Source organism: Periophthalmus magnuspinnatus, chromosome 9 (assembly GCF_009829125.3).
Source record: "Periophthalmus magnuspinnatus isolate fPerMag1 chromosome 9, fPerMag1.2.pri, whole genome shotgun sequence".
NCBI lineage: Eukaryota > Metazoa > Chordata > Actinopteri > Gobiiformes > Gobiidae > Periophthalmus > Periophthalmus magnuspinnatus.
Window position 1 is genome coordinate 18575043 of NC_047134.1, and position 23523 is coordinate 18598565.

At 38.5% G+C, this 23523-nt stretch overlaps 2 protein-coding genes across 3 annotated transcripts in view; both read left to right on the forward strand.

The window, feature by feature from the left end:
* The window catches only part of arvcfb (ARVCF delta catenin family member b), a 242411-nt gene extending 237957 nt beyond the window's left edge, over positions 1–4454 (forward strand). For both annotated transcript variants that reach the window (XM_055224501.1, XM_055224506.1), the window contains one exon: positions 1916–4454. In XM_055224501.1, coding sequence (XP_055080476.1) covers positions 1916–1921 — 6 coding nt within the window. In that variant the 3' untranslated portion in view covers positions 1922–4454. The remainder of the gene's footprint in view (positions 1–1915) is intronic.
* A 301-nt stretch (positions 4455–4755) lies between these two features.
* txnrd2.2 (thioredoxin reductase 2, tandem duplicate 2) lies at positions 4756–19162 on the forward strand. The gene is made up of 17 exons (XM_033972723.2): positions 4756–4840; positions 5114–5179; positions 5245–5301; positions 5388–5532; positions 5691–5765; positions 5875–5953; positions 6083–6145; positions 6271–6341; positions 8615–8634; positions 8731–8822; positions 8899–9073; positions 13580–13716; positions 15400–15495; positions 15828–15920; positions 16748–16819; positions 17001–17098; positions 17169–19162. The coding sequence occupies exons 1-17, from the start codon at positions 4765–4767 to the stop codon at positions 17290–17292; spliced, it is 1539 nt and encodes a 512-aa protein (XP_033828614.1). The 5' UTR covers positions 4756–4764; the 3' UTR covers positions 17293–19162.
* The last annotated feature ends 4361 nt before the right edge of the window (positions 19163–23523 follow it).

Below are 23523 nucleotides of genomic sequence, written 5' to 3' on the forward strand. Positions count from 1 at the left end.
TCAACAATGACATTTGTTTTCAACTCACGACGCCACAGCACATTCTGATTGAAATGTATGCCGAGCCTCAGTCGCTGCCTCCCCTTGACAGACTTTGCAGAAATTGGTGGTAAATGATGAAGGGGAATCGTTCTAGTGCACTCCAAAGTGGATCCTCCAGGGACCGAGTTATTTCCCAATGAAAAGCAGTAGCAGCAAAGACAAATATAAGCACACCGAGTCACATATAAAATCTATTCCATCGCACGTTAGTTTCCCTGGGTCAGAGCGAGATGATGAATAATGTATGCCCACTCATAAGTTTGCAATATACATCAAGAGCTGAATATAAACCAATGCAAATATACTGTGATCGTAAAATACAGTTTGAAAATGTTACCTTTAATCTATTTTTCTTATTTTTACATAGTTTAGCTTTGGTGGTAAGATTATATAAAGATAAGAGATTCGTTATCTGTTCAAAATGTGGAAATTTAGTTGGGAACACAGTTTATGAACAGCAGGGGAATAGAAATATGCAAACAAAAATAAAGATGAGTAGCTAATAATATTAAAAATAGACTATAATCTAACACAACACTGTGCAAGAAGAGCAGACTGCTGTTAATAACAAAAAAAAACTGCAAAATCAAACTTCACTTTTCACAAAAAGAGTAGTAATGGTGGTAGTGCAGTCCTATATCTATCTGAACTACATAAATAGGTGTCTTTCAGTATATTTAGCTCCAGACAGTGTTCACCAGCAATCAGCAAGAAGCAGTTTGAATGAGCAGCGAAACGTCTTTTCTCTAAAACTTTCTCTAAAACAATTGAATTTTTCTTTTGCAGTGTCAGTAGTGATTAAAGTTGAGTTGGTCATAATTGCACTGAATGGAGCAGTGGTAAATTCTCCCTAATTGCTTTTGTTGGCTTCTTTATTTGAGAAGTGTAAAAAAAAAAGAAGAATATTATCCTCTTAACACACCTTTTGAACAACACTTCTTTTGGGCCATGAAAACATTCAACATTTTCCTTAAGGGATGTTTCACTAACAGCCCTAACCCGCAGACTCTTCTGGGTGTGCCTCAGCTGTTGTCATAACTCCTTGTGCCTCTGTCGTACCTACCTACCTCATCATCACGTCTTTATCTTTGCCATGATTTAGTGCTGCCTCTTCATTCATGCCATTGTAGAAGTGCATTACCTCTGTATTGTTCCCTCAGGTTTAGTTTGAAATATCATTTATAGTGGGTAATTACTGAAATGAGACAACAGGTAAGTAGATGTCACGTCGTTTAGTGCATCTGTCTGGCTGTTTCTCATTTCCATGTGTAATGACATCTGTGAATATATTTGTATGTTTGACTTGTCAGTTGTAGTCCAAATCTACATGTGTACACTGTATCCAGTAATAGAGGAAATGTTGTGCGATTGCAAGTGTGCTAAACAAAGCTCAATCATACAAGATAGTTCCAAATTGTTCGTACAAACTGAAATTTCTCCATGTAGCAAAGCCTAAAGGGATTTATATAGAGTTTTGAAATATTTCAAATTATTTATTTATTATTAAACAAACTGGTATTTTTTTCTTTTTACATGTTTGGCTTTTATTATGAGTAAACTGAAATAATCTGAGAGGAAGAAGAGGCATGAGGCAGTTGTAATGTAAAGTAGAAGATTGTTTACCATCAGGACAGGACCCGGGACACAGAGACCCTGTTGTAGGGAGTATTCTATATCTGATGACGTGGGTCAAGATAACAAGGACTGAGTCTGGCACAGCACAAAAATGCAGTTTCTCTATCTTACTATAAATGAAATCCCTTTTGGTGTATCCTTAAAAACACATAATTTCTTTAAGAGACAGAGATTTGGACTACAACTTTGTCAAACTTTGCCGAACTTTTCTAATTGCTTCTTTCTTGTTTTGATCCAGGCTTAACCTGAAACCAGCATGAATCCGGTCTGGAGGAGAATCTCATATCACCACTGCCATTTCACAAGAAGCCACACGGAGTCAGACTTTGTACAGAAAAATAAATAAATAAATGAGAAAAAAAAAATAAAAATCACTACTGCGACTACCCAGCAGCAGCCAGCATTCTCCTGCTTTTGGGGGGAAAAAAACATAAAAAATACGAAAAAAGGACCACAATTTCAACTACTTTTCTCATATCTACATTCCCACTGGACTGGACATCATGTGATTTTTTTTTTTTACAGTGTTGACTCTTATGGAGCGCTACCATTACAAACAAGTGGACTGAGGCCGGTTCTGAAATGTGATAAACTTTGAAGGTGCAAAGAGATGGACAAGAAGGCAAATATTATGTTGGGAAGATGAATGAAATGAAAACAGAAAGTTGTTCCAGATCTTGAGCTTTTGTATTTGTTTTGAAGCCAAGAATTTGAGCATGTGGGAAAAGTCAATGAATGTTTGGAGTTTTGAAATGGACATTTGAATGAGAGATAAAGATGGTAAAACCGAGCCATAGCAAAGTGGAGATGTGCATTTCCACAATTTTAGTGTCAATAATTTGGTTCACTGTGTTTTGAAAAAGCTGCTTAAATGACAAAGAGACTTGTATCAGCAGAGACTAGGTTGCAGTTCAGACAGAGGAGGAGGAAGTGACACAAAGTTAGATAATTTGGTCTGAAATCAAATAAAATCTAAAAATTCAGAAGGAAAAGCGCTTAGTTGTGACATAAGCCAAGCAAGCTGATTTCCTCACTGAGAAAACTGCAAGTGAAAACATGGTTTGTATCTATGAATTGTATTGTAAGAGGATATAAGACATTTGTTTATAAGTGATTATGACAAGAGTGGTTTGGCATTGATCTCCCCTGGAAATGGATTGTTCTTTAAAAAAATGTTTTGTTTTTTTTTTCTTATTTGATGGGTTTTTATATAGATGTATATTGAGAAAAAATACACAAAATTTAAGGACAAAAAACAAGCAAAATTCTTAGTTGTATATTAATAATACATTGTTTGGAAAGCACATCTCATTTGATACAGCCTCACCAAGCAAATAACCAGAAATGTGTGTCACCTATTTATATTTTGTATTGTCAAAAAAGAAAAAAAAAAAGTTTATATGTGTTTTTCATAAGCCAATGTGTTGTAATTTTATGCTTCTTCAACAAAGCCAGCGAAGAGTACATAAGAACATTGGAAGCAGGATGGATAAGATGGCATTGTTGTGAAATGTTTTCATGGCTTATTGCTCCACCATTTTGAATTCATCACCAGTGCATCTTAAGAGAGGTTGTTTCTGTTGTGAGCATGACAAAAAAAAACAAAAAAACAACAATTGTACAAATGTTTATATTATATTCTTTCCAAGTGCCAGTTTTCGTGGTGTCATTTGGATATTAACTCATTAGTGTGCTAAAAGGAGTCAGATGGTATTTGAGGCCAATTTAAGGACACTGTACAGAGGAAACCGCCATAGTATATATATTTTTACAAAGAGCTAAAGGAGGATAGTATTGGGAATTAATGAAGGCAGCCATTTTGGATCTCTTAATTTTATAAGACTGCAAACTATGAGATAAGGGCAAATCGGTTTGAATCACTCATGCAACATTTTTATAGGCAAACGGCATGTGCCTGCATCAAAGTCTGAATTTTCATTTTATTTGTGACTTTGTGGAGCTTGCATATTTTACAGTGTTTACAAAGATGTGCGTCGTGGTAAAAAGTCAGTAAACAAAAAATGTATACGATTTTAATTTCAGAGTTTTAAAAGAATACTATTTATAATCCAAGTATCCCCTCTTATGTGTCCTCAAAAGTCTGTGCTGTCCCTTGGTAAGAATTTTGTTAAATCATTACAGTTGCTAAAGCAGCGCCACAACCAAAGGATTCACTCAACATAGTACATCAACAAAAATGTACAAAATCCAAGAAAACATGGACACACAATGAATCAAACCAACCTACCTGTGTAGATATTTCTGAATCAACATTGTCAAAATTACTGTACAACTCAGTAGCAGATGTGTTTGTACCTATCACGTGCCTTAACCTTTTCCATAGTAGATCAAAATAAATGTGTTTTATATAATGTTATTCCTCCCTTTCAACTATCACAGCTCTTACCCTAATATGTATCCTCTTCTGACCATCTGTCAGATCAAAAAAATTCCTTTAAAATAATCCCCATGTTATCCCAATGGCGCACCTATCCCATCCCTCCAAGTAGTTTAGACTGTTGGTGGCTAATTTCTGCCTTGTATAACATTGTATGATAAAGATTTTAAAAGATAGTCATTCAAAAACTGGTTTTGATTTTCTAGAGGAGTAAAAATTGTTCGGTAGTGAGCTGAGGCCATGTCACAGTGACAGAATGTATTATGTTAATTTTACTAATACCCAGAGGCAAATATTACGCTTGTTAAACATAATGGAAAAATACTGGTTTGTAGAGTATAAATTTGGTGTGTTTTCAATAAATCATGCCTGGAAAGAAGGTGATGTGTGTCTGTGCAATTTATTTCAATTTATTTCTATTTATTAAACTAATGTGATTATGATGAATGAGACATAGTTCACTGCTTTTTAATTTAGTTTATAGTTTAATGTGGTTCAATGATAAAATTTTCCATACACATATATTACATAAATATTTAGGAGTTTTTTTGCATTTGAATGTAGCCTATACATCAATAAATAAAATCAAATTGAATTAAATAAAAATAAATGTTGAATGTTTTATTTCTGGTCAGGCGTTTACTGGGGTAGCACATCCGTCCGCGTTGGGGTCCTTTCACCAAAACAATATGGCTGCCTTGTGTAGAGGCAGGCACCGGTGGAAAACATATAACTTTTTAAAGGTTTTAACAAGAACGTTAACCGGTAAGAAATTAAAAACATATCAAAAGGAATCAAACCAGTTAAATCAGCTTGTTTGTTATTTTTTACTGCGGAAATCAGCTTCATTTAGCGACCCTGAAATGAATTGAGTGATGTAACAGTATTTCTTTATCTTTAATACAACTACACAGACCAGTATAGGTTTGTTTTAAAGCAAATTCTCCTTAATAGAAGACATATAAGTGTATTTATCGGTTTGCTATTTTAATCGTCAATGGTAACCCTCTATAAAGAATTTTGTGATTTTGTCTAAAGGAAAATATGACTATGACCTGATAGTTATTGGTGGTGGATCAGGAGGACTTGCCTGTTCCAAAGAAGGTAAGGAACATGGATGTCTTTTTTAGACTGTTTGACAATTTCTTACCAAATCATATTCATTATAGCAGCTCAGTTGGGGCAGAAAGTGGCAGTGTTGGATTATGTGGAGCCTTCAGCCATAGGTAAAATAATGCAAGTATTTCCTACAGTGTATGTATAGCCTAGGCATAACACGTTTTTCTAATAGTATTAAAAATTTTCTAAACAGGTACTAAATGGGGTCTTGGAGGTACGTGTGTCAATGTGGGCTGTATCCCCAAGAAACTCATGCACCAGGCGGCTCTGCTTGGCACTGCATTCAAAGATGCCAAGAAGTTTGGCTGGCAAATCCCAGAAGCTCTCTCCCATGACTGGTAAATTCTTAAAATCCAACTTTGGTGTATTCTTGACACCAAGAGAGGTTGAGGGAATAATTATGTTTCCACAGTACCATCTAGTGGTGTTATTGTTGTATAGCACGGTAACAGTTTTATATTTCGTGTAATCTTTATGTTGATATTCTGTTTTACAGGAGTACAATGGCTGGGGGTGTGCAAAACTATATTAAGTCTCTGAACTGGGGTCACAGAGTGCAGCTTAATGACAAGTAAGAGTAATCATTCTGCGGCCTTACAACAATTCAATCAACCAAAAATGTTGCACTCAATAGTCTTTCACATCTTGGGCAATAAAACAGCTATTTTAATATTTTACAGGAAGGTAAAATATCTGAACATGAAAGGAAGCCTTGTGGATGAACACACCGTTAAAGGACTTACTAAAGCAGGCAAAGAGGTGAGCAGAATTTACAGAATAATTTGATTCATAGTCATTTAATGTTATTGTTAATTTATATTGACTTGTATGCATTTTATAGGATTAGGCTTTATATGTAAATTTGTTGTATTTTCACTACATTCATAGACAACTCTGACAGCTAAAAACATTGTGATTGCCACCGGAGGACGCCCTAAATATCCCACTAATGTAAGTATTGTTGTAAACTTAAGAACAAGTAGGAGTTGTAATTTGCATCTTTTACTGAACAGAAAACCAACGTTTCAAATTTTGTTTAGCTATTTTTTCTTTTTATTTGACTAATTGTCACACAGATCCCTGGAGCAATGGAGCATGGCATCACCAGCGATGACATATTCTGGTTGAAGAAGTCACCTGGAAAAACGTAAGCACACCAATATGTCCCTATAATTGCCTTTCAGGTCATTGGTACCTGGTTTTAGCTGTAATGTTAGTGTTTGCACTTACAGTCCCAATACTCGCTGTAGCTTGTATGTCATGTCCCTGTCACGCACTGTAATCTTTCATCATGTACATATGGTTTGTTTTGCTCTCTTCCTGTCAGCCTGTCCGCGCCTCGTGATTCAGATTAGCGACGTGCATCCTCACCTTTGCAGAACAAGGCCTTTAATCCAGCCATTTAGCTCCTGTCATCACCTGGTTAATTGGTCCTTCCCTGACATTTCCTCTTGGCACTGGCAGCAGACGGTGACTAGTGGTGGTGGTGTACCTGGCCTGATGTGCTTGTTTGCTAATTGATGACAGAACTGCGGAAATAGTTATTGTAATGTTAGAGTTTTCTTTGAAACCTAATTTGTCTTTGCCATGCATGTTGGTGTGGGCATTTATTAATATAGAGTAATACTGGAACATTACTGTATGACTATATGCTTTGTTAAATCAAATTATTAGATGTATTTTTAAATTGTAATTTCAGCTAGTCGCATTGGCTGCAAGCTACACTGCACATAATAATGACTTTAAACTTTGTGAATTATATTATTAACTTTCATCTCAGCCCTTATTCAATATTTTGTTCCTTCTGTGAACACTTGGTGGCAGTAGAAAATCATTTTGCAGTGTGTACAGTTGTGCACTCACTGTTCCAGTCCTTGACAATTACCACTGTACCTCTCACTGACTGAACAGCACACTTTTGTATAGGCAGCAAAATTATCCACTTCAGGAGACCACTTGACTTTAGGAAGTCCTTTGAAGCAGGACAGTCTCTCATGTCCCCATTGCCTGCAGGCTGATGTTGTCTGCTGTAGGTTAGCACCAGCCTTAGCTCTACTTGTAAAGATACTTCTTGCAGATGTGTTTGTTGTTGAGGTGCAGGCGATGTTGACAGGCAGTATGATGGAACAGGTGAGTGACAGACATCTAATGGACCCTGGAGCGTGCACACAACAAAGTGATGACGCGCAGAACTGCTTATTTTCATCCTATATGCACCACACATGTGTCTGCACTCCTTTGATGCTGACTGAAGCTGTATTTTAAAATCCCAACCAATGTTTTCTGTAACATTTCATATTACTGCTCATACCACCCACACTGAGAACAATCACGCAAGGGTCCCTATCAGTGGCAGGTCCTGTGTGCAGCCAGCCAAGGTCAACAGTAGCGGCTGATATTGGATAGCAGCTTTTGTACAGCAAAGTTTTGGCCAGAGTTCATAACATATTCTAAGCCACTGCCAGGCCAAACCCTCTGCGTGTTTCTCTTTGTTTTGAGGATCTTTCTGAAATGTGTCAATGCAAGCAACATTACTTTTAGTTAAGGTATCGGGATAATAGTCAAAGTACTTGTAGGTTTTTTTGGCTCACTAATATTTCTGCTAATGTAACGTGACAGTCTGTCTACAGTGTTCCAGTCAGACCTGAGGACAGGAAATTGGATAATGTTACAGCATTTAATTTGAAGAGAGTCAAAGCATACCAGGATTTTTTTTTCACACATTTGTATAAGATTGTTTGATAGTAAGGCAAAGTACGGTAATATGTTACATTGCTTTGCCTTACTGACTATTGCTTTAAAATTCTATCAACACTATCTCAAATCATAAGGGTTAATGAATGGAGACATTTGTTGGTCGTGAGTCTAGACTATCGCAGCAGCTCTTTGCCTAATCTCTTTTAAAGCACTCTACAATACGTGCTGAGTGTCTGAGTGCCCCACACACTGGTGATGTGGGTGCAGGGGCTTTTAGTGGTTACTGTTAGTATGGGCAATAGAAGGATGTGCAGACAGTGGAGGGGGGTGGTAAAACAAGAGAAAGGGGGCCTCACCTGTGCGTGGCATCCCTCACTCAACAGCCTGGTGTGTGGACTGGAGCCTGAACACGGCACACCTCATCATTTGGGATTAGCCTAGCAGTTAGCTCTCTATATCTACGCACGTTCAAGGACTGGATTTGAAATGGCGATTTACTTGGACCACACACATATGCACCGATCACTCAAAATGAATCAAAGTTTTTACTGCTCGCTTACATCTCTGTCTCACCTTCAGGTTGTTGTCATAAAGTAGGGGATCATCACTTGCAACTCATCACAAACTCAACTTTACATATGTTTTGATAGTGTCTGCCATTGTCTTTTGATACAATTTAATAGTGTAATTTGTCTGATAAAATGTGTTCTTTCCATTTTTCAGACTTGTGGTTGGAGCAAGCTGTATCCTTAAATTGTTTCTATCAAAAACATAATTTATTATTATACATTTATTTTATAGAAGATATTATTAGTATCTCTTAACCTTATATTTGTCAGATGTGGGACTGGAGTGTGCAGGGTTCCTCACAGGTATCGGCTTGGACACCACTATAATGGTCCGCAGCATTGCTCTCCGGGGCTTTGACCAGGTACATTTGAAGGATTATGTACTGTCTATAATGTACTTGCATTAATATTAATTACCAGTATATTTGTTTCCTGTAGCAAATGGCAGGTCTGGTAACTGAGTACATGGAGGCCTATGGGACTAAGTTTGCATGGAAGTGTCTCCCCAGAAGAATAGACAAACTCTCATCTGGAGCATTACAAGTGATGTGGACAGACACACACACAGGCAGTGAACACCAAGACACCTACGACACTGTGCTCTGGGCAGTTGGTGAGTTTAATAAAATAAACCCAAGTATAAAGTGCTTTTTAACCAAGCTGAATGTAACAGAAAGTTATAGATTTCATAAGGCCTAGTCACTTAGTAGAGGAACGGTAATCTAGTGGTTATGATGAATGTAAATCTGAATAATCCTAAACACTTTCTTCTCATGATAATTGTAACACTAAATTTTGTTTTGTGACTTCTGAGCTTTCATTCATATTCAACTCAACCAAAAGACTCAGTAGTATACATCACCTTGTGGTAGTTCCAGCTACTTTGTGTTCTTACAACTTTACCAGAGATCATTTTAGTGATCTGCTTGTGTTCACTGTGTAACTAATCATCGTTTGATCTTAATTCCCATTCTTGTCTGAATATGTAGTTTTAAAAAGCCATAATAAATAGTAATAAATCTGTTAAAACCTTTCCGTCCTGCCAAGGGTTGTTTTCAGTCTTTCCCCGAATACAATGCAGTGTCAGCATAAAGCAGATGAATGAAGCCCAAAAACAAAGTGATACAGAGTGATGGGAATGGCCAGGGGAAGTGTTAATCACCTAAACCTTATTTTGTGGCTGGAGTGGAGCAGAAGGGCAGGATGCACCCTCACACAGGGTCACCACATTTTTCTCTGTTCCCTCTCTTGTTTTGGGGCCTTCCTGATCATGCCAGCCCTTCAGGAAACCACCCTGCATCTGTCACTGCCCACACTACACTTGGGTCTGAGTGCAGTATCTTTACCAGGGCTTCATTTGTGCAGTTGGTCCATTGTGTCATGTGACAGGCATTGTATGCCCCTTCGCGTGTGACAGGGACAAGGATGTGTGTGACCTTGTAGCTCATGTGACGTGGGCTCTTCCCTGTCGTGACTGTACCAGCTCCTGTCAGCATGAGAGGCAGGGGCACATTTGTCCACTGTGAGGAGCAGGTGCTACTGTGACATGGAACTAAAATCTAATTCTTCTGGAAACCGGCATGATTTTGTATTAAGATTAGATTAGATAAATGGAAAAAAGAGAGTTACGTCATCAAAAGTGTGAAATACTCCTTTTTCAAGTTCTGACGTTTGTGCATCCTTAAGTCTTGAGTGTTACACCTAAAAAGAAAACAATTATTAAAAATGTTTAATGGTTTGAACATCTTCATTTAATAATAAATGTTCAGGACAGAGATACTCTCACATCATTTTTTTGGCTACAAAAAACAAGTGAATACTAATGCATTTCAAACTGATGCCTTCCTCAGTGCGTTTTAAATTAAAATACTGTGTCTGAACAATATGCAGTTCTCTGCATTTTTGGAGGCTGATGATCTGCTGTGGCCAGTGCTTCCCTTCAATCAAAACTAAACCATTAATATGAGAGCTATTTTGTTTAATTTTGTACAACTTGATTAAAGATATTAGCCTTTCCATAACATCCACTAAAATTAATGTTGCTGTATCTGTTGGTGCGTACGCAACAAGATGGTTTCCAAGTCCTCTCAAATGAGGGTAAGGTGTAAAACTGCGATCTGTGATTGAGGCACCAGATGGTTTCAAGAAACAAAGCCTCAAAATTACACCAACAAGTTGGTTACGGAAGATTTAAAATTCCCAAGACAGTGCTTTGTTTATAAGTTTTTCAACATTTTTCAATTTGGAAAAAAACATTCATGGTGGTCTGAGGGACACAGGTGCTCTTTGGCAGCCTCACTTCCTCTCTTCATCTTGAAGAGAATGTGAATGTGGAGTGAATAAATCAATTTCATACAATGCACTTTCAGAAGCTTTTAAAGCACAGTATAAAGGCAGTCAATTCATTTTGTGCCCTAATTCTGTAAAAAGTCTTCCAAATAAATCTGTGTAGAAAGAGAGGGAGAACAAGACACAGACAATGCTCTGTCCTGGTATGCCCATGTTGCCCTTTGTTTCCAGACAGTTCAGTGAGAGCCTCCTGAATCCTGGCTCCTGCTCTTTGATGTCTGGTGCAGCAGTTCTGAGCACAAGGCCACTTCCCCTAACAGGACCTCACACTTAAGGTCATAGCTCTCCAAACCTCAGTGGAGTTATTAAACCTGCAGGGCTCTGGGACTGTATCAGTCTGTCAAATACATCCTTTCCCCTGGCCCTTCCTGCTCCCAGGGCCACTCCTCTGACCAGGTGTGGCACAGACACACCAGGAAGAACAATATAAACATGTTTCCTGTCAGAATAAAGATACTCGTACATTTGTCTGTTTCCTACTGGAACTCAGCAATGAATTTGTAGGATCTTTATGCTTACAAAATAAGGTCTCAGTCTCTTGTACACATTTATCAGGGTATACTGTATAAATTACAATGACATCCTGATCTTAAAAATCTGAATACAAATAATTTCCTTTGCGAACTGTAAAGAGGACCCTGTTCTCTACGAGTACCACGATGTGTGTATTCATTTGAAATGGATCTTAAGCTCGATCTCCAGCCTAATACACCCCTACTTTTTTCTAGATTATTGGACTGGCACAACAAATGCACTGTGGCTTAAAAAACATTACAATATAACATTTTGAAATATAAAAATGAGATTCCCTTTTGTCTTTAATTTGTTGTGGCGGTCTTTGTGTTATGTTCCCTCCAATAACTCTTTCATGTTTCTCTTTTGTATTTGCTCATTTGATTGATCAGATAAGTGTCCGACTTCATTTCAACTTGCAAAGGGTTGTTTTGACTAGTTGGCCTGGCACTTCCTTCTAATGCCACAGCATAGTGTTCAACTGTTTGTCTTATCAGGCACACTCCCTGTGTCCTCCTCTTACAATGGAGCTGTGCCTGCAGCGACACTGCATAGAAACAGGCTGCACTGAACCGGGAGATTCTTCTGATATGCTCTTATGTAGGCCACAGCTAATTTTACTATGAAAATAAGTAACATTGTCTTGCAAAATTAACCTCAAATTCCAGTTTTATGCTAATTTCAGTTACTTGGCATTTCTACCAGTTGTGGGTCTATAAAAATGTGCATGTTGGAGTAGAAGTAAGTTACTTGACTCAAAGTAATAAAATATTGTTTAATTATTATGAATTAATTAATTTATAAGTAATTATTCATAACCCAATATTCTATATTTTGAGTCATGAAAAGTCCTGAAAATTACACCTATAAACATCAAGCTGAAACAAATGAACACACTACTATCACAACAAAAATGACCCTATAATTCTATCCTATAATGATCCTATAATAATGTCATTTCTTCTGCTGCACATTCAACTTTCAAATGATTATGCATATCATCCATTGCCTGGTCAGCCACTGCTCTACTTTTCTTATTCCTGAAAATACCACCATATTATTATTATTAAATACTATAAATTATTACATTCCAGAAAATTGGCTGTAGTGTGACCTTAACAACTGAGGTAACAATCTGATTATGTGCAGTGACGTAAAAAGAAATATGCCACATATGCAAGACTGTTGACTAATGTTACAGAAAACAAAAAAATATTTACAAATCTCACTTTTGGGACTAGGTCTTCTCCAGTCTGCTCTCCAGATCCTTCAGCCACCCATGCAGCTGAGTATTCGGCCAGTCCCTGTAGCCCCCTGGCCTGAGTCGAAGAGGGGGGCATGGCTCCAGCCAGGAAAAAGGGTCTTGCGGGTTTGTTGTTTTTACTGTAAGATAGTATCTACATGGGTACCTCAGGGCCCGCTGTTTATTATGCTACCCAGGCAGGTTGTGAGGGGTGCCAGAGCGATGTGAGGGGGGCAGAGAGCACTCCGTGCACTGTCGAAAAGTATTCATCAGCTGCCCCCCAATGAAGTGTTACAAATAGCACCTTGGTCTGTCCCCCGGGAGTGATGGGAAGTCTTGTCCCGGCTGGTCAGTTATAAGGCTGACCTGTTCTCCTGCCAGATGCTTTTACCTTGGTTTGCAATGGGGTTTTAATATTGTAAAGACCTAGAAAGTTGCTACATTACACAATTATCACATTTGTTGACTGTCTACAAGAGTCTAGAGAACTACTGCTACTAATCCTCAACACCTTCCTGCATACAACGGATAGAATCAGAGAAAAATGAATCCAATAGATGCTCCTGAATATGAAATGCCCTTTTCTGGCCATTTACGTCACATTACCCTTTTTAAAATGTTTTTCTTTCATAAAGCGAGTCATCTACTAGAGGAATGGTGATCTATCACATAATGTGGTTAAATTATTTAGCTGTTGTTTTGTTCATGATGTCAATACTCATGAAATTCTCCTCTCCTCATAGGTATTGTTACTACTAAAATTTGATATTGTGAATCCCTTGTGCACATTTTTTTTGGGAATATTTTGACATATTGTTATTGTTACAGTGTGCTGTTCTATTGCTATTTTGACTCTGTATTTCTTATAAATTGTGCATGTTATGTTTTTATTTGTAAAAGATGACGACACAAACAACATTCATTTGAATGTAACAATATGGAAATAATTTATTAATTTGTCTGCCAGATTTTATTTCTGAACATATGTTGTGATTGGGATTATTTTTTTCTCAGGTAGAGCCCCGGAGACTAAAGCACTAGGCCTTGTCAAGCTCGGCATGGAACTCAACAAGGAGACTGGAAAAATCATTGTGGGATCTGACGAATCCACCTCGGTGCCAAATATCTATGCGTTTGGTGATATTGGTGAGGTAAGATTTATAGCTTAATTTAATTTACCCTTTAATTATTCTAGGGAATTTAATAAAAAGCCAACACTTTAAAATCATATAACCACATATAACACATGTTGTTTCTAGCCAAGTCGAGGTTTGTCGGTTGGTATTGTTTCAAACTGTATTTGAACAAAGTGTACTGGAAAAGGAAATATACCGGTACTGCAAACTTAAGTTCTTTATGTATGGGCCAAAAAAATCCAATAATAAGATAGAATATTATTTTGATGTGGCAATCCTAAAAGCTAAAAGAATTAATTGTATATTGTGTGTGCATTTTAACCATATACTAAAGATACATGCCTCATTTTGATCTATTCTTTGGCATGGTACAAGCGGCCATGTTAATACTAGTTATTCCCGCTATATGTAATGCCGCTGTTGTTTTTTCAACACAACCAGCGGTGTGCTTGCTTCCTGCCTGCTAGGCCTCACACACTCTTTCCCTCACATGTTGGGTTTCCATGATGTTTGAGGATATTACATTGACTTGCATTCATTTCCTGGAGACTTAACCATCGTCACTACTGGCCTATGCTTAACGTAAACCCTAATCATAACTTTTACTTTATTTGGTTGTTAGTATCTTTATTAACTACATTTTAATTTTACTAACATTTTTTTTAAGCAAAAGAACCAAGTAAAAACATTATTTTTATTTTTTTTTACTGAATTTCTTGACATTACTATATGAAACTTAACAATACTAAATTCAGGTGAGAAAATATAATGGTATATGTATGCAAATTTAAAATTTAGAATTGAAATTGCTAAGTTAATTGGCTAATTATAAGGGATTTACACCATGGGGACAACATTTCCAACCTCATAAAATAAGCAGGTCCCCATGATGTGAGTGTGTATACAGATCTTTGTCTCCACAATGTGCTAAATACTCGTCCGCACACACCCACAGCGCGACATGTACACACAGCTCTCAGACTGACAGCCTCTTTGATGAGTCCTACCTCACCCCAATCTGTCTGTCAACCTTCCATTGCAGCGGGAAGTTTTTTTTCCTGAGGCGGAGGATAGATCTCTCCATCAATTTGTCCAAAGCATTGTTGTCATTCTTGTGTTTTTGTATTCAAACAAGTGCAAGCCGCCAAGAAATGCATTATACTGACGCATGCTGTCTGGAGTGTAAACAGTTAAGGTGAATATGGCGGCACCATTCGACATACGTGCAGCTATGTTTGGAATAACAGGATGTGAAGCTGGTGATTTAACAGGTTTAAGTCATCCCTTTAGTATTGGCCCGCAGCGTTACTGTTTCCTGAAATGTACAGTTGTGACTGTGTGTAACTACCAGGCATCCTCAACTAAATTGTATTTTTAAAAGAACATTTTTTTTGTTTAAAATATATATTTTAACTGTTTTTCTCTATTGCCTTTTGTGTCAACTTTTTGTCAGAACTGTAAAGTGCTTTGGGTGTCTTGAAAAGTCCATCTAAATTCTGTCTAAATTGAAAGGATTATTATTGCTACTATATTTCTTTAGTTTATGTTTTTGCCGGTGGATATTAAACAAAAACAATAACAATGATAATAATAATAAAAATTATAATATGCTACCTTACTTTACATGTCCTGCTACGACTACTACTACTACTACTGCTGCTGCTAGTGACAACTTATTGATAATTTGTCTTTTTTTAGGGTCGACCAGAATTGACCCCTACTGCCATTAAAGCAGGACGACTCCTCGCTCGCAGACTGGCTGGCCAGAGCTCTCAGCTCATGAACTATGACAATGTAAGACTGATAAATTAATTCATTCATAAATTCATAAACATATACTCTTGTCATGTGTCAGCCTTCAGGTTTCTTTAATTATAGTCTTTTTGAATGTACCAACACATTTACTGAATATTTTGCCTATAGAAATACTTCATTACTTCTAATTTTTAAATTATGTGGTTTATTTAAAATACTCAGATGAGCATAGGCTTTAAATTTCTGATATATTCTATATTAAATGAGTGACTTTTTTTTTTTTTTACAACCAAAAATTGTTCACAATTTTTGTGAATGTTCACAATTTTTGTGAATTTATGGTCATAACAGTTTTTCTCATTGGCTTCCAGGTTCCAACGACAGTCTTCACTCCTCTTGAGTATGGCTGTGTGGGTTTGTCCGAAGAGGATGCTGAAAAAAGATATGGAAAAGATGGCATAGAGGTAACTTCAATTTCACCATAACATTAACATTACATCATTATTTCATAAGACACAATTTATACATTATACTTTAATTATTGTTTAAGAGCCTTTTGAACACAGACAACATGAATATAACCTTTTTGTGCCATAGTCTTCAACCATAGTTCTACTCTACTTTAAAAGAAACTGTTACCATATCCTTCATATAAACCCTATTGTAGTTAAACCCATGCACACATATTTATAGACACATATGTAACATGCCTGTGTAGATGAGCAACGTGACAAACACTAGCCAGCACCTGCACGCGGCGGCCGATAAATGGTTATGGAGGCGAGGTGGGGCTCCCTCTCTGAGTGACAGGTGAGGAGGAGGCCTGATGGAGGTGTGTATGGGGCGATGACAGGCGCGTTTAGATCAGAAAGGACACAGCAAACCCTGGCCTCTAACAGCTGCACGGCCCCAATAACTTGTGTCGGCACGCTGGCTGTCGGATAGCGCAAACTCACTGCATCTTCTGTAAAATATTCCAAACCTGTCACTATCAGCAGCTAAAAACATGTTTTAGACTTCATCCTTGTTTTTTACATGTTTAAAGCTACATTAAATTACAAGGCGAGGGACGCAGTTATGTAATGTGTAGCCAGCGGTAGACTCTTAGTTCACAGTCATTCACAGCTTCTGTGGACAATTTTGCTTATATGAACCATATGCAATTATAGCTGCCATTATAGATTCCTACAAAAGTCTATGCATATGATTAAGTGATAGCTGAAGTATTTGGGTGTAAAGACATTTTATTTAAAAAAAAATCTGCTTTTGATATGTGCTCTGGTCTGTCTAGGTCTATCATGCTTTCTACAAGCCTCTGGAATTCACTGTTGCAGAGCGTGATGCCAGCCAGTGTTATCTGAAGGTATGGTTGAACTCTGAAATTAATGCACGGATGTCGGCAGTATAATGTTACAATAAAATAACAGAGTAATATTAGAAGGGACTGAAATTAATATGGTTCTGCATATCAGCCTGTGATTTGTGTGTTGGGAGTTTGCTACATTATGTCTTGTGTCTTGACTGTTTTCCTTTGAATTTGTCAGGTTGTATGTGAGCGTGGTGAGAACCAGAAGATTTTGGGTTTGCACTTTACAGGACCAAATGCAGGAGAAGTTACACAAGGCTTTGCTCTGGGCTTCCAGTAAGTTGCATCAATGTCATATGTAACTGATTTAGAGCTTATATATAATAATATGATTTTTTTTTACCAGATGTGGTGCTACATACTGGGACCTCCTGAATACAGTTGGCATCCACCCAACTTGTGCTGAAGAGGTGACAAAAGTCCATATCACAAAGCGCTCAGGGCTGGATGCCACAGTCACAGGCTGCTGAGGTTAAGTCTCCTCGGCCCATAAGCACACAGGGATCCTCTCTCTCCCTCTCCCTCTAAAATACCTCCATACAAATGGCCATGTGTCAGTAGAACATTATTGAAAAAATGACTGCTTATCCCTTCAACATGCAAGCTATGCATATTTGGTCCAAAAATTAGGGTCTAAAAATAAACAGGCACCTCGATCATGATACAGCCCATGTTTAAGGGTAACGTAGTCCGAACCCAAACTTTTCTCTGAATATTCTGCAAATATTGTTGTTTCTCTGGCTGTACTTCCTGTCCATTAGTCTTGGAGGTGACACATACCATACACCCTCTCACCTCCACACCCCCATGACACTGATGGATGGCCCCAGGGCCTTCGGCACAGCGACACCGCCCCATTTCCCATGGACACACACAAACAGTCAGTGGGCTGCTGTCAGTCAGCCAGGCCAGCAGCTCAGGGAACCCCACACTGTTTAGGTCCACTACGAGTCCAGCTAACCACAAAGCCCTTTTTTCCAACATGAACTGCTCCTAACCAGGGAGCCACACAATGCAGCTGACAGCAAGAGGAGACTGCAATCCTATACCACTAGCTTTAGCTACACTACTGACTTCTACCCAAAGATGGCACTATTGCCCTCCAATTCCTACTATGGTCTTCTCTGCACAGGCCCTTCTGAATATAACATTCAACTATATGGATGATTCGCTTTTAATCCCTTAATCCCTTTAAAGATATGCACTTTTTGCTTGACAGGCAAAGGCTTTCTCTGAGCCAAACTGATAAGGGCTATCTGCTGTGTGTTTATATGGATGGAGGACTGGCCTTAAAGAGTCAACACACTCCAAGATAAGATGATTTGTTTACATCAATAAAACCGTAACAGTGGCAGTTAGTTTGGCAGAACACTCACCTATTCTGAACATCTTCAACCAATTGTAGGTTTTCTTAGTATAGGAGCATTAGAGCTGTCAATACGTGGGTTTCCACAAAAATTGGTGGACCGGAGTGGCTTGTGGGAGTCGTTTATTTTTATTTGAAGTCTAATCTGTCCAGTCTGATTAATGGGTTTGATGAGGGGAGTGACAGAGTGCCAGGAGATGGAGAGAGAGAATGAACCAACTTGCAGGTTTATTTGGAGCGGAGCAGAAAGAGAGCAAGTTTTAAAGTTTTGGCAATAGGGATGGATGCGGGGAGGGAGGTGGAGGGTTCCTGTGTGTGCCGTGCTGAGGCCGAGGTGCTGACTGAAGGACCCTGACCTCCTCTCAGCGGGAACAGCTTGACTCTATCACTCGGAGCACGGAGGGCTCACATGCATCGCACAGAGGGGCACATCCCAGTTGACTTTGTTATGGAGGGTGGGATGGACAGAGCCAACCGTTGCAGCCATGTTTGCCCGCTGTAATTGAGTCCGTGTTCCTGTGCTTAACGAGCCACTTCAGAGACCCCAGACTGGCCCACAGCAACATGAGGGAAGTCATTCAGCCCATTGGTGTAACTGCAATGTCTGTTTGCTTTAAACCCTCCATTTCCTTTCAGCTTTCGCTCAGCTACTCTGTTATTTTAAACACATTGTGTACATTTGCAAGAAGAAATTGTAATTTTTTACTTCACAAATGCATGCATTTGATATATTTTTTCCTGGTGTTGTTGACAATCTGGGCTGTGGAACTGTTTACTAATGGGTCTAAGATGATTCCCACTGGTGGTCAGGGTCATGTATCGTTTTGGCCAACTTATGATGACCTGCACTAAAGCCCAAACCTGGGGAGTGCAGGCCTGATGTCAAATGGCTAACAAATTCACTATTGTATTGAATATTGTTGAGAATATTTATACACTTTGATGAAATGCATAATTTATGTAAAACAATAAAGAAACACTGTTTAGTATTAAAATATTTATGTTAATTTATTATCTGTGCACAGTGTTTTGTTTCTTACTTTAGATAATAAACAGTTTTTAGGATTTGTCTGTATAATCTAACATGCTCATCTTTGGTGTGAGTGGTGTCATAAGGGGTCGCACTTTGACCCTGACTTGTCTGTGCTGACAGGAGCCTTGCTCTGCAGCCCTGTCACTCAGCCTTGTGCACCAACAATGGCACAAATTCCAGTGTGTTTGTTTGGTTAAGGACAGGACTCTCCGACACCCCTGAACCTCCTCAGGATCCAGAGTAGCCGCACTCACCCTGAGAGAGACAGCCATGTCAGGCCTAACCCAGACACTGCCCTCCCCAGTGTAGAAATACCCACCTCCTTTTAGGAATCGTGTCTCTTATGTCCCTCACAATGGCGCAAACTGGCTAAATCCACCTTGAAATGCACTTAGTTGAACATGTCAACATGTCAGAGTGCGCTCGAATTGACGCTCCAACTTAATCCAGCCCATTGAATGCTGACAGTCGTCTGTGAGTCAGACATTCACAGGCTTTTGTCACATCAGGTCCTGAGCCATGCTGAGGGAGCACAACCTAAAACACACATCTCTGTACTGGGGTGAAAGCCTTTGGAAGAGGAGAAACCAATACAAGTCTTGTGTAAACATTCAAAAAACCGACGCTACTAACAAAAAGGCTAAATCTGGGTGAGGATTATCTCTAAGAAATGAATAGGGGCCAATTATGGCTGCTCTGTTGTACTCCCAGTTTCAGGCTCAAGAGCTGTCACCCTGAGATGCCTTCAGGGCCCCAACGAGATGCAAAGACTGGGGACGGCTCATGTAGGAAAAGACCACTCAAAACCTATAAGCCCCGGTGAGTCTAAAAGCCAGTCTGCTGGATTTTACCACTTTCAACCTTGTCTGGCCTCCCAAGTTCAAGTCAGTCATCTTAGAATATGTTACCAGTGAGTAATAGTGAGCTCCAAACCAAACAACAACAAACCCCAACAACACCCCAAAGCAAGGCCACAGAAAACCGTGAAATGGGATTGTTATCAAAACTCCCTGCAGCAATTTGAAGGATTACTCATAATTGTAATAAAATGTAATTTTCTCAAAGCTCCACCCTTTTTGTTTCATGGGCAAGCAGTCTGATGGAACAGTGGGCATCTCATTTAAGAAGGAGACTCCTGTTTATTACTGAACAGAGGTGAGGGTCTGTGAAATGTTCTTATCTGACTCCTGATAAGAACAGGATACCCCCAGGAAAGTCCTAAACTCAATACACATGGTTGCTGCTGACCTTATCTACATGCTGTGATGGAGCACTGGTAGCTTTTGGCTTATCTAGACTGACCGCAGATCTAAGTTGCACACCATGTCCTGGGTTTATAGGCAAGAGGTGTGCTAAAACTTTATTATTCGTGGTTGGACTCCCCCCCTTTCTCTAAACGAGCTATCACAACTGGAAACCTCACATCTTAAATCATTTGGGCAGCTTTTATGCCACACAGGAAGCCACCTTATTACTTCTGGAACACTGTAAGCTGCTAATAGAGATTTAAAGACTTAGATTGTATAATCAGGCACAAAGAGATATTGCTGGGATTTTGTGCACACAGGGCAAAACTCAAAATGTGCTTAGGCTTATCATGTTAGCACCTCCTACTCAGAACACAGAAAAACTGGTTCATTTTATTCAGTCAGACTACTTAATTTGTGTGTCATCATCAACAAACCACAATGTAATCATTTAAAGGTCGATTGCAGCCTGATGTCAGTTCTGCCTAAAGAATGTTCTATGAGAGATCTATGTTTAGGAGAAAGCTTGGATACTACGAGTTGTCTAATTGCCTCAAGGGAGTGTAATGTTGATTTGAAGGGTTAATGTGTTACGTCATACATTGTTGAATATGATTAAACTTGATTTGAAAACTATTGCTTTTCCAACCATTCTGTAAAAAACATTGGAAACATGGAAAAGAGTCTTGTGCAAAGGCCCTGTAACCACACACAAACCCCAACAATAACAAGAAGGAGCGGATTAACAATATTTTAGAATTGCTAATCAGCAAGTTTGATTTTTTTATGTGGAAAATCTGTTTGGTTTTGACAGAGTGAGAATCTGATGTCCCAGTGAATATGTCTTGGTGAAACCCCACTCAGAGTGCTGACGCAGAGATGGACATGTTATGTGGAGCACATGGCTCACCCAGCGGGTGCTGTCGGTACCTCTCTGATTGATTGTGTCTTTCCTGTTTGGCCTATAAAACCTCTGTGTGTTGGTGCAGACTTGAGCCCTAACATTGCATGCTGGGTGTATTGTAAGCTTAGCCTGTGGAGCGCACAGTTATGCCAGCGCATGTTTATTTGTTGGTCAGTGATATGATGAAAGATGGCTTGCGTGGTATGTTTTGCATGTGAGTGGGGGGAGGTGGGAATGTGCATGAATGGGTGTGTCATGCAACTTTAGCCCTAGTGTATGTACTAAATATGCACGTATGTACTATTGCTATCAGGAGCCATATCAGACTACATAGAGCACAAAAGAGTTTTTCCCCTAAATTTAAAATTATTTTACCTCAGCCTTGTGTTTCCAAAACAAACTTTATCAGACATTTCTAAAAACAGGAGTGTCACGGTCACAGACAAACTAACAGCATGTATATATAACCAGCTCAGTAATTAGTCTTCAGTACGTCACCTTTGGCCTTAATGTCATCCCATATGACGAATGGGGCCGTACAGCAGCAGAATGAAGACTGCTCATTACTGTACACGGAGGAGTTTGCTCAAAGTAGAGGCATGTGTCTCAAATAACTCGTCTAGAACTTGTGTATCCAGACTCAAGACATTTTTAGTCTGTCTTTATCATTACTTTATTTGGGACAGAGAGGATTACGGTGCTGTAGGAAATTGCCTGATTAATGTACCTGCCACAAATCTGTTGATGTAAAATATAAATGGGTTATGCATATTTAACTTCTGAGTTGTGCAGTTTACATACACTTTTATTTTTTTATAATTCTAAAACAAAATAACAAAAATCGTGTGGATTTATTTATTTATAGATGAATGCTGTGTCCTAGCAGTGGCTGAACATTTGAGTGGCATTTATTCCTGTGTATGCTTTGGGGAGTAACACAAGAGGTCAGATAACAACTTGCTGTGTGCTAACCTAACCATGAGAAACGGCCTTGCATTCAGAGGAGTTTGAAGAAGAGCTGATAACAATATTAACTTTAGACTTAGATGTGCCTTCCTCCTCCGTTCATACAGGGAGGATGTCTTAATATCAGATAGGGACCGTGCATCTGCTTTCTCGCTTTCCGCTGAGTACTGAATCATTGTTTTGTTCTACTCCTAAAATGTAACAGGCCAACCAGTCACTCCTCACCTTCTCTGATATCTCTTCATTAACACCTGAAAAATAGTCAAAGAAAAACACGCAGCCCCTAGTGACGTTAACTTAAAACCAGCACCCAAACATTACTCCCAGAAGTCCTATCTCCTCATGTATTTTGTGTATGGCAATAGTTCTGTCATATGGTCAAATAATTAAAATGTGATATAATTTGTAGTTAGTGTATTCATTATAGTTGACAAATATTGCAAGATAAATTTATATGGTGCATTACAACAAAAGTTAATTTTGTGCACAAATAATATATTGTAGCCTGTTCGTGATGGGATTGTGATATTTACAATTTATCATGAGCCACTCCCCTCAGGCAGGAGGCTATTGTCCATTCGGAGAGCCCCTCACCACAAGAAATGGTTTATTCCCCTCTTTCTCTTTTCCCGCATTGTTTTATGTTGCACCATACCACCAAAGCATGTTTGTGAATTTTTTTCTGACAATGGCAATAAAACATATTCTGATTACTGTGATTATAGTGAAAAACATGAGGATTTTCTCACTTAAAATTAACTATTGACATTAAGATATTTTTGTTAATTAATTGCATAATAATAATATCATCATAATAAATGTAATAAATTGTATGTCCTGCCAGTCATTGTGCTATTTTATTTAAAGCCACAGTGGTTTTTTTTTTTTGGTTTTTTTTGTTTTTAAAGAAAATGTTTTTAGTTATAGTTTAGAAGTGTTTATTGCACTGAAAAAACATGTGTCCTTATTCTGAACAGGCTTGCATCTCCACAAACCTGGAGGAGGGCCCCTACCTGCTAGTTTCCATGGAAATGTTGTTGTCCTATGGCTATAATATTTCACAATATCTATGGAGAATGTTCTGAAGTATTGTTTTAACTTTATATTTCCGTGAAATCATGCGGCTTATGTGCAACCTCAAGAAAGTTTAATACTGTACCTTTAAAGACAAAATCAAACATACAA

Excerpts from the sequence above, each read along its gene's own strand:
- txnrd2.2 (XM_033972723.2), top strand. The coding sequence starts at position 4,765 with ATGGCTGCCTTGTGTAGAGGCAGGCACCGGTGGAAAACATATAACTTT. Across the intron at positions 5,533-5,690 it reads GAAGCTCTCTCCCATGACTG|GAGTACAATGGCTGGGGGTG; the intron begins GTAAATTCTTAA and ends TCTGTTTTACAG. Across the intron at positions 5,766-5,874 it reads AGAGTGCAGCTTAATGACAA|GAAGGTAAAATATCTGAACA; the intron begins GTAAGAGTAATC and ends AATATTTTACAG.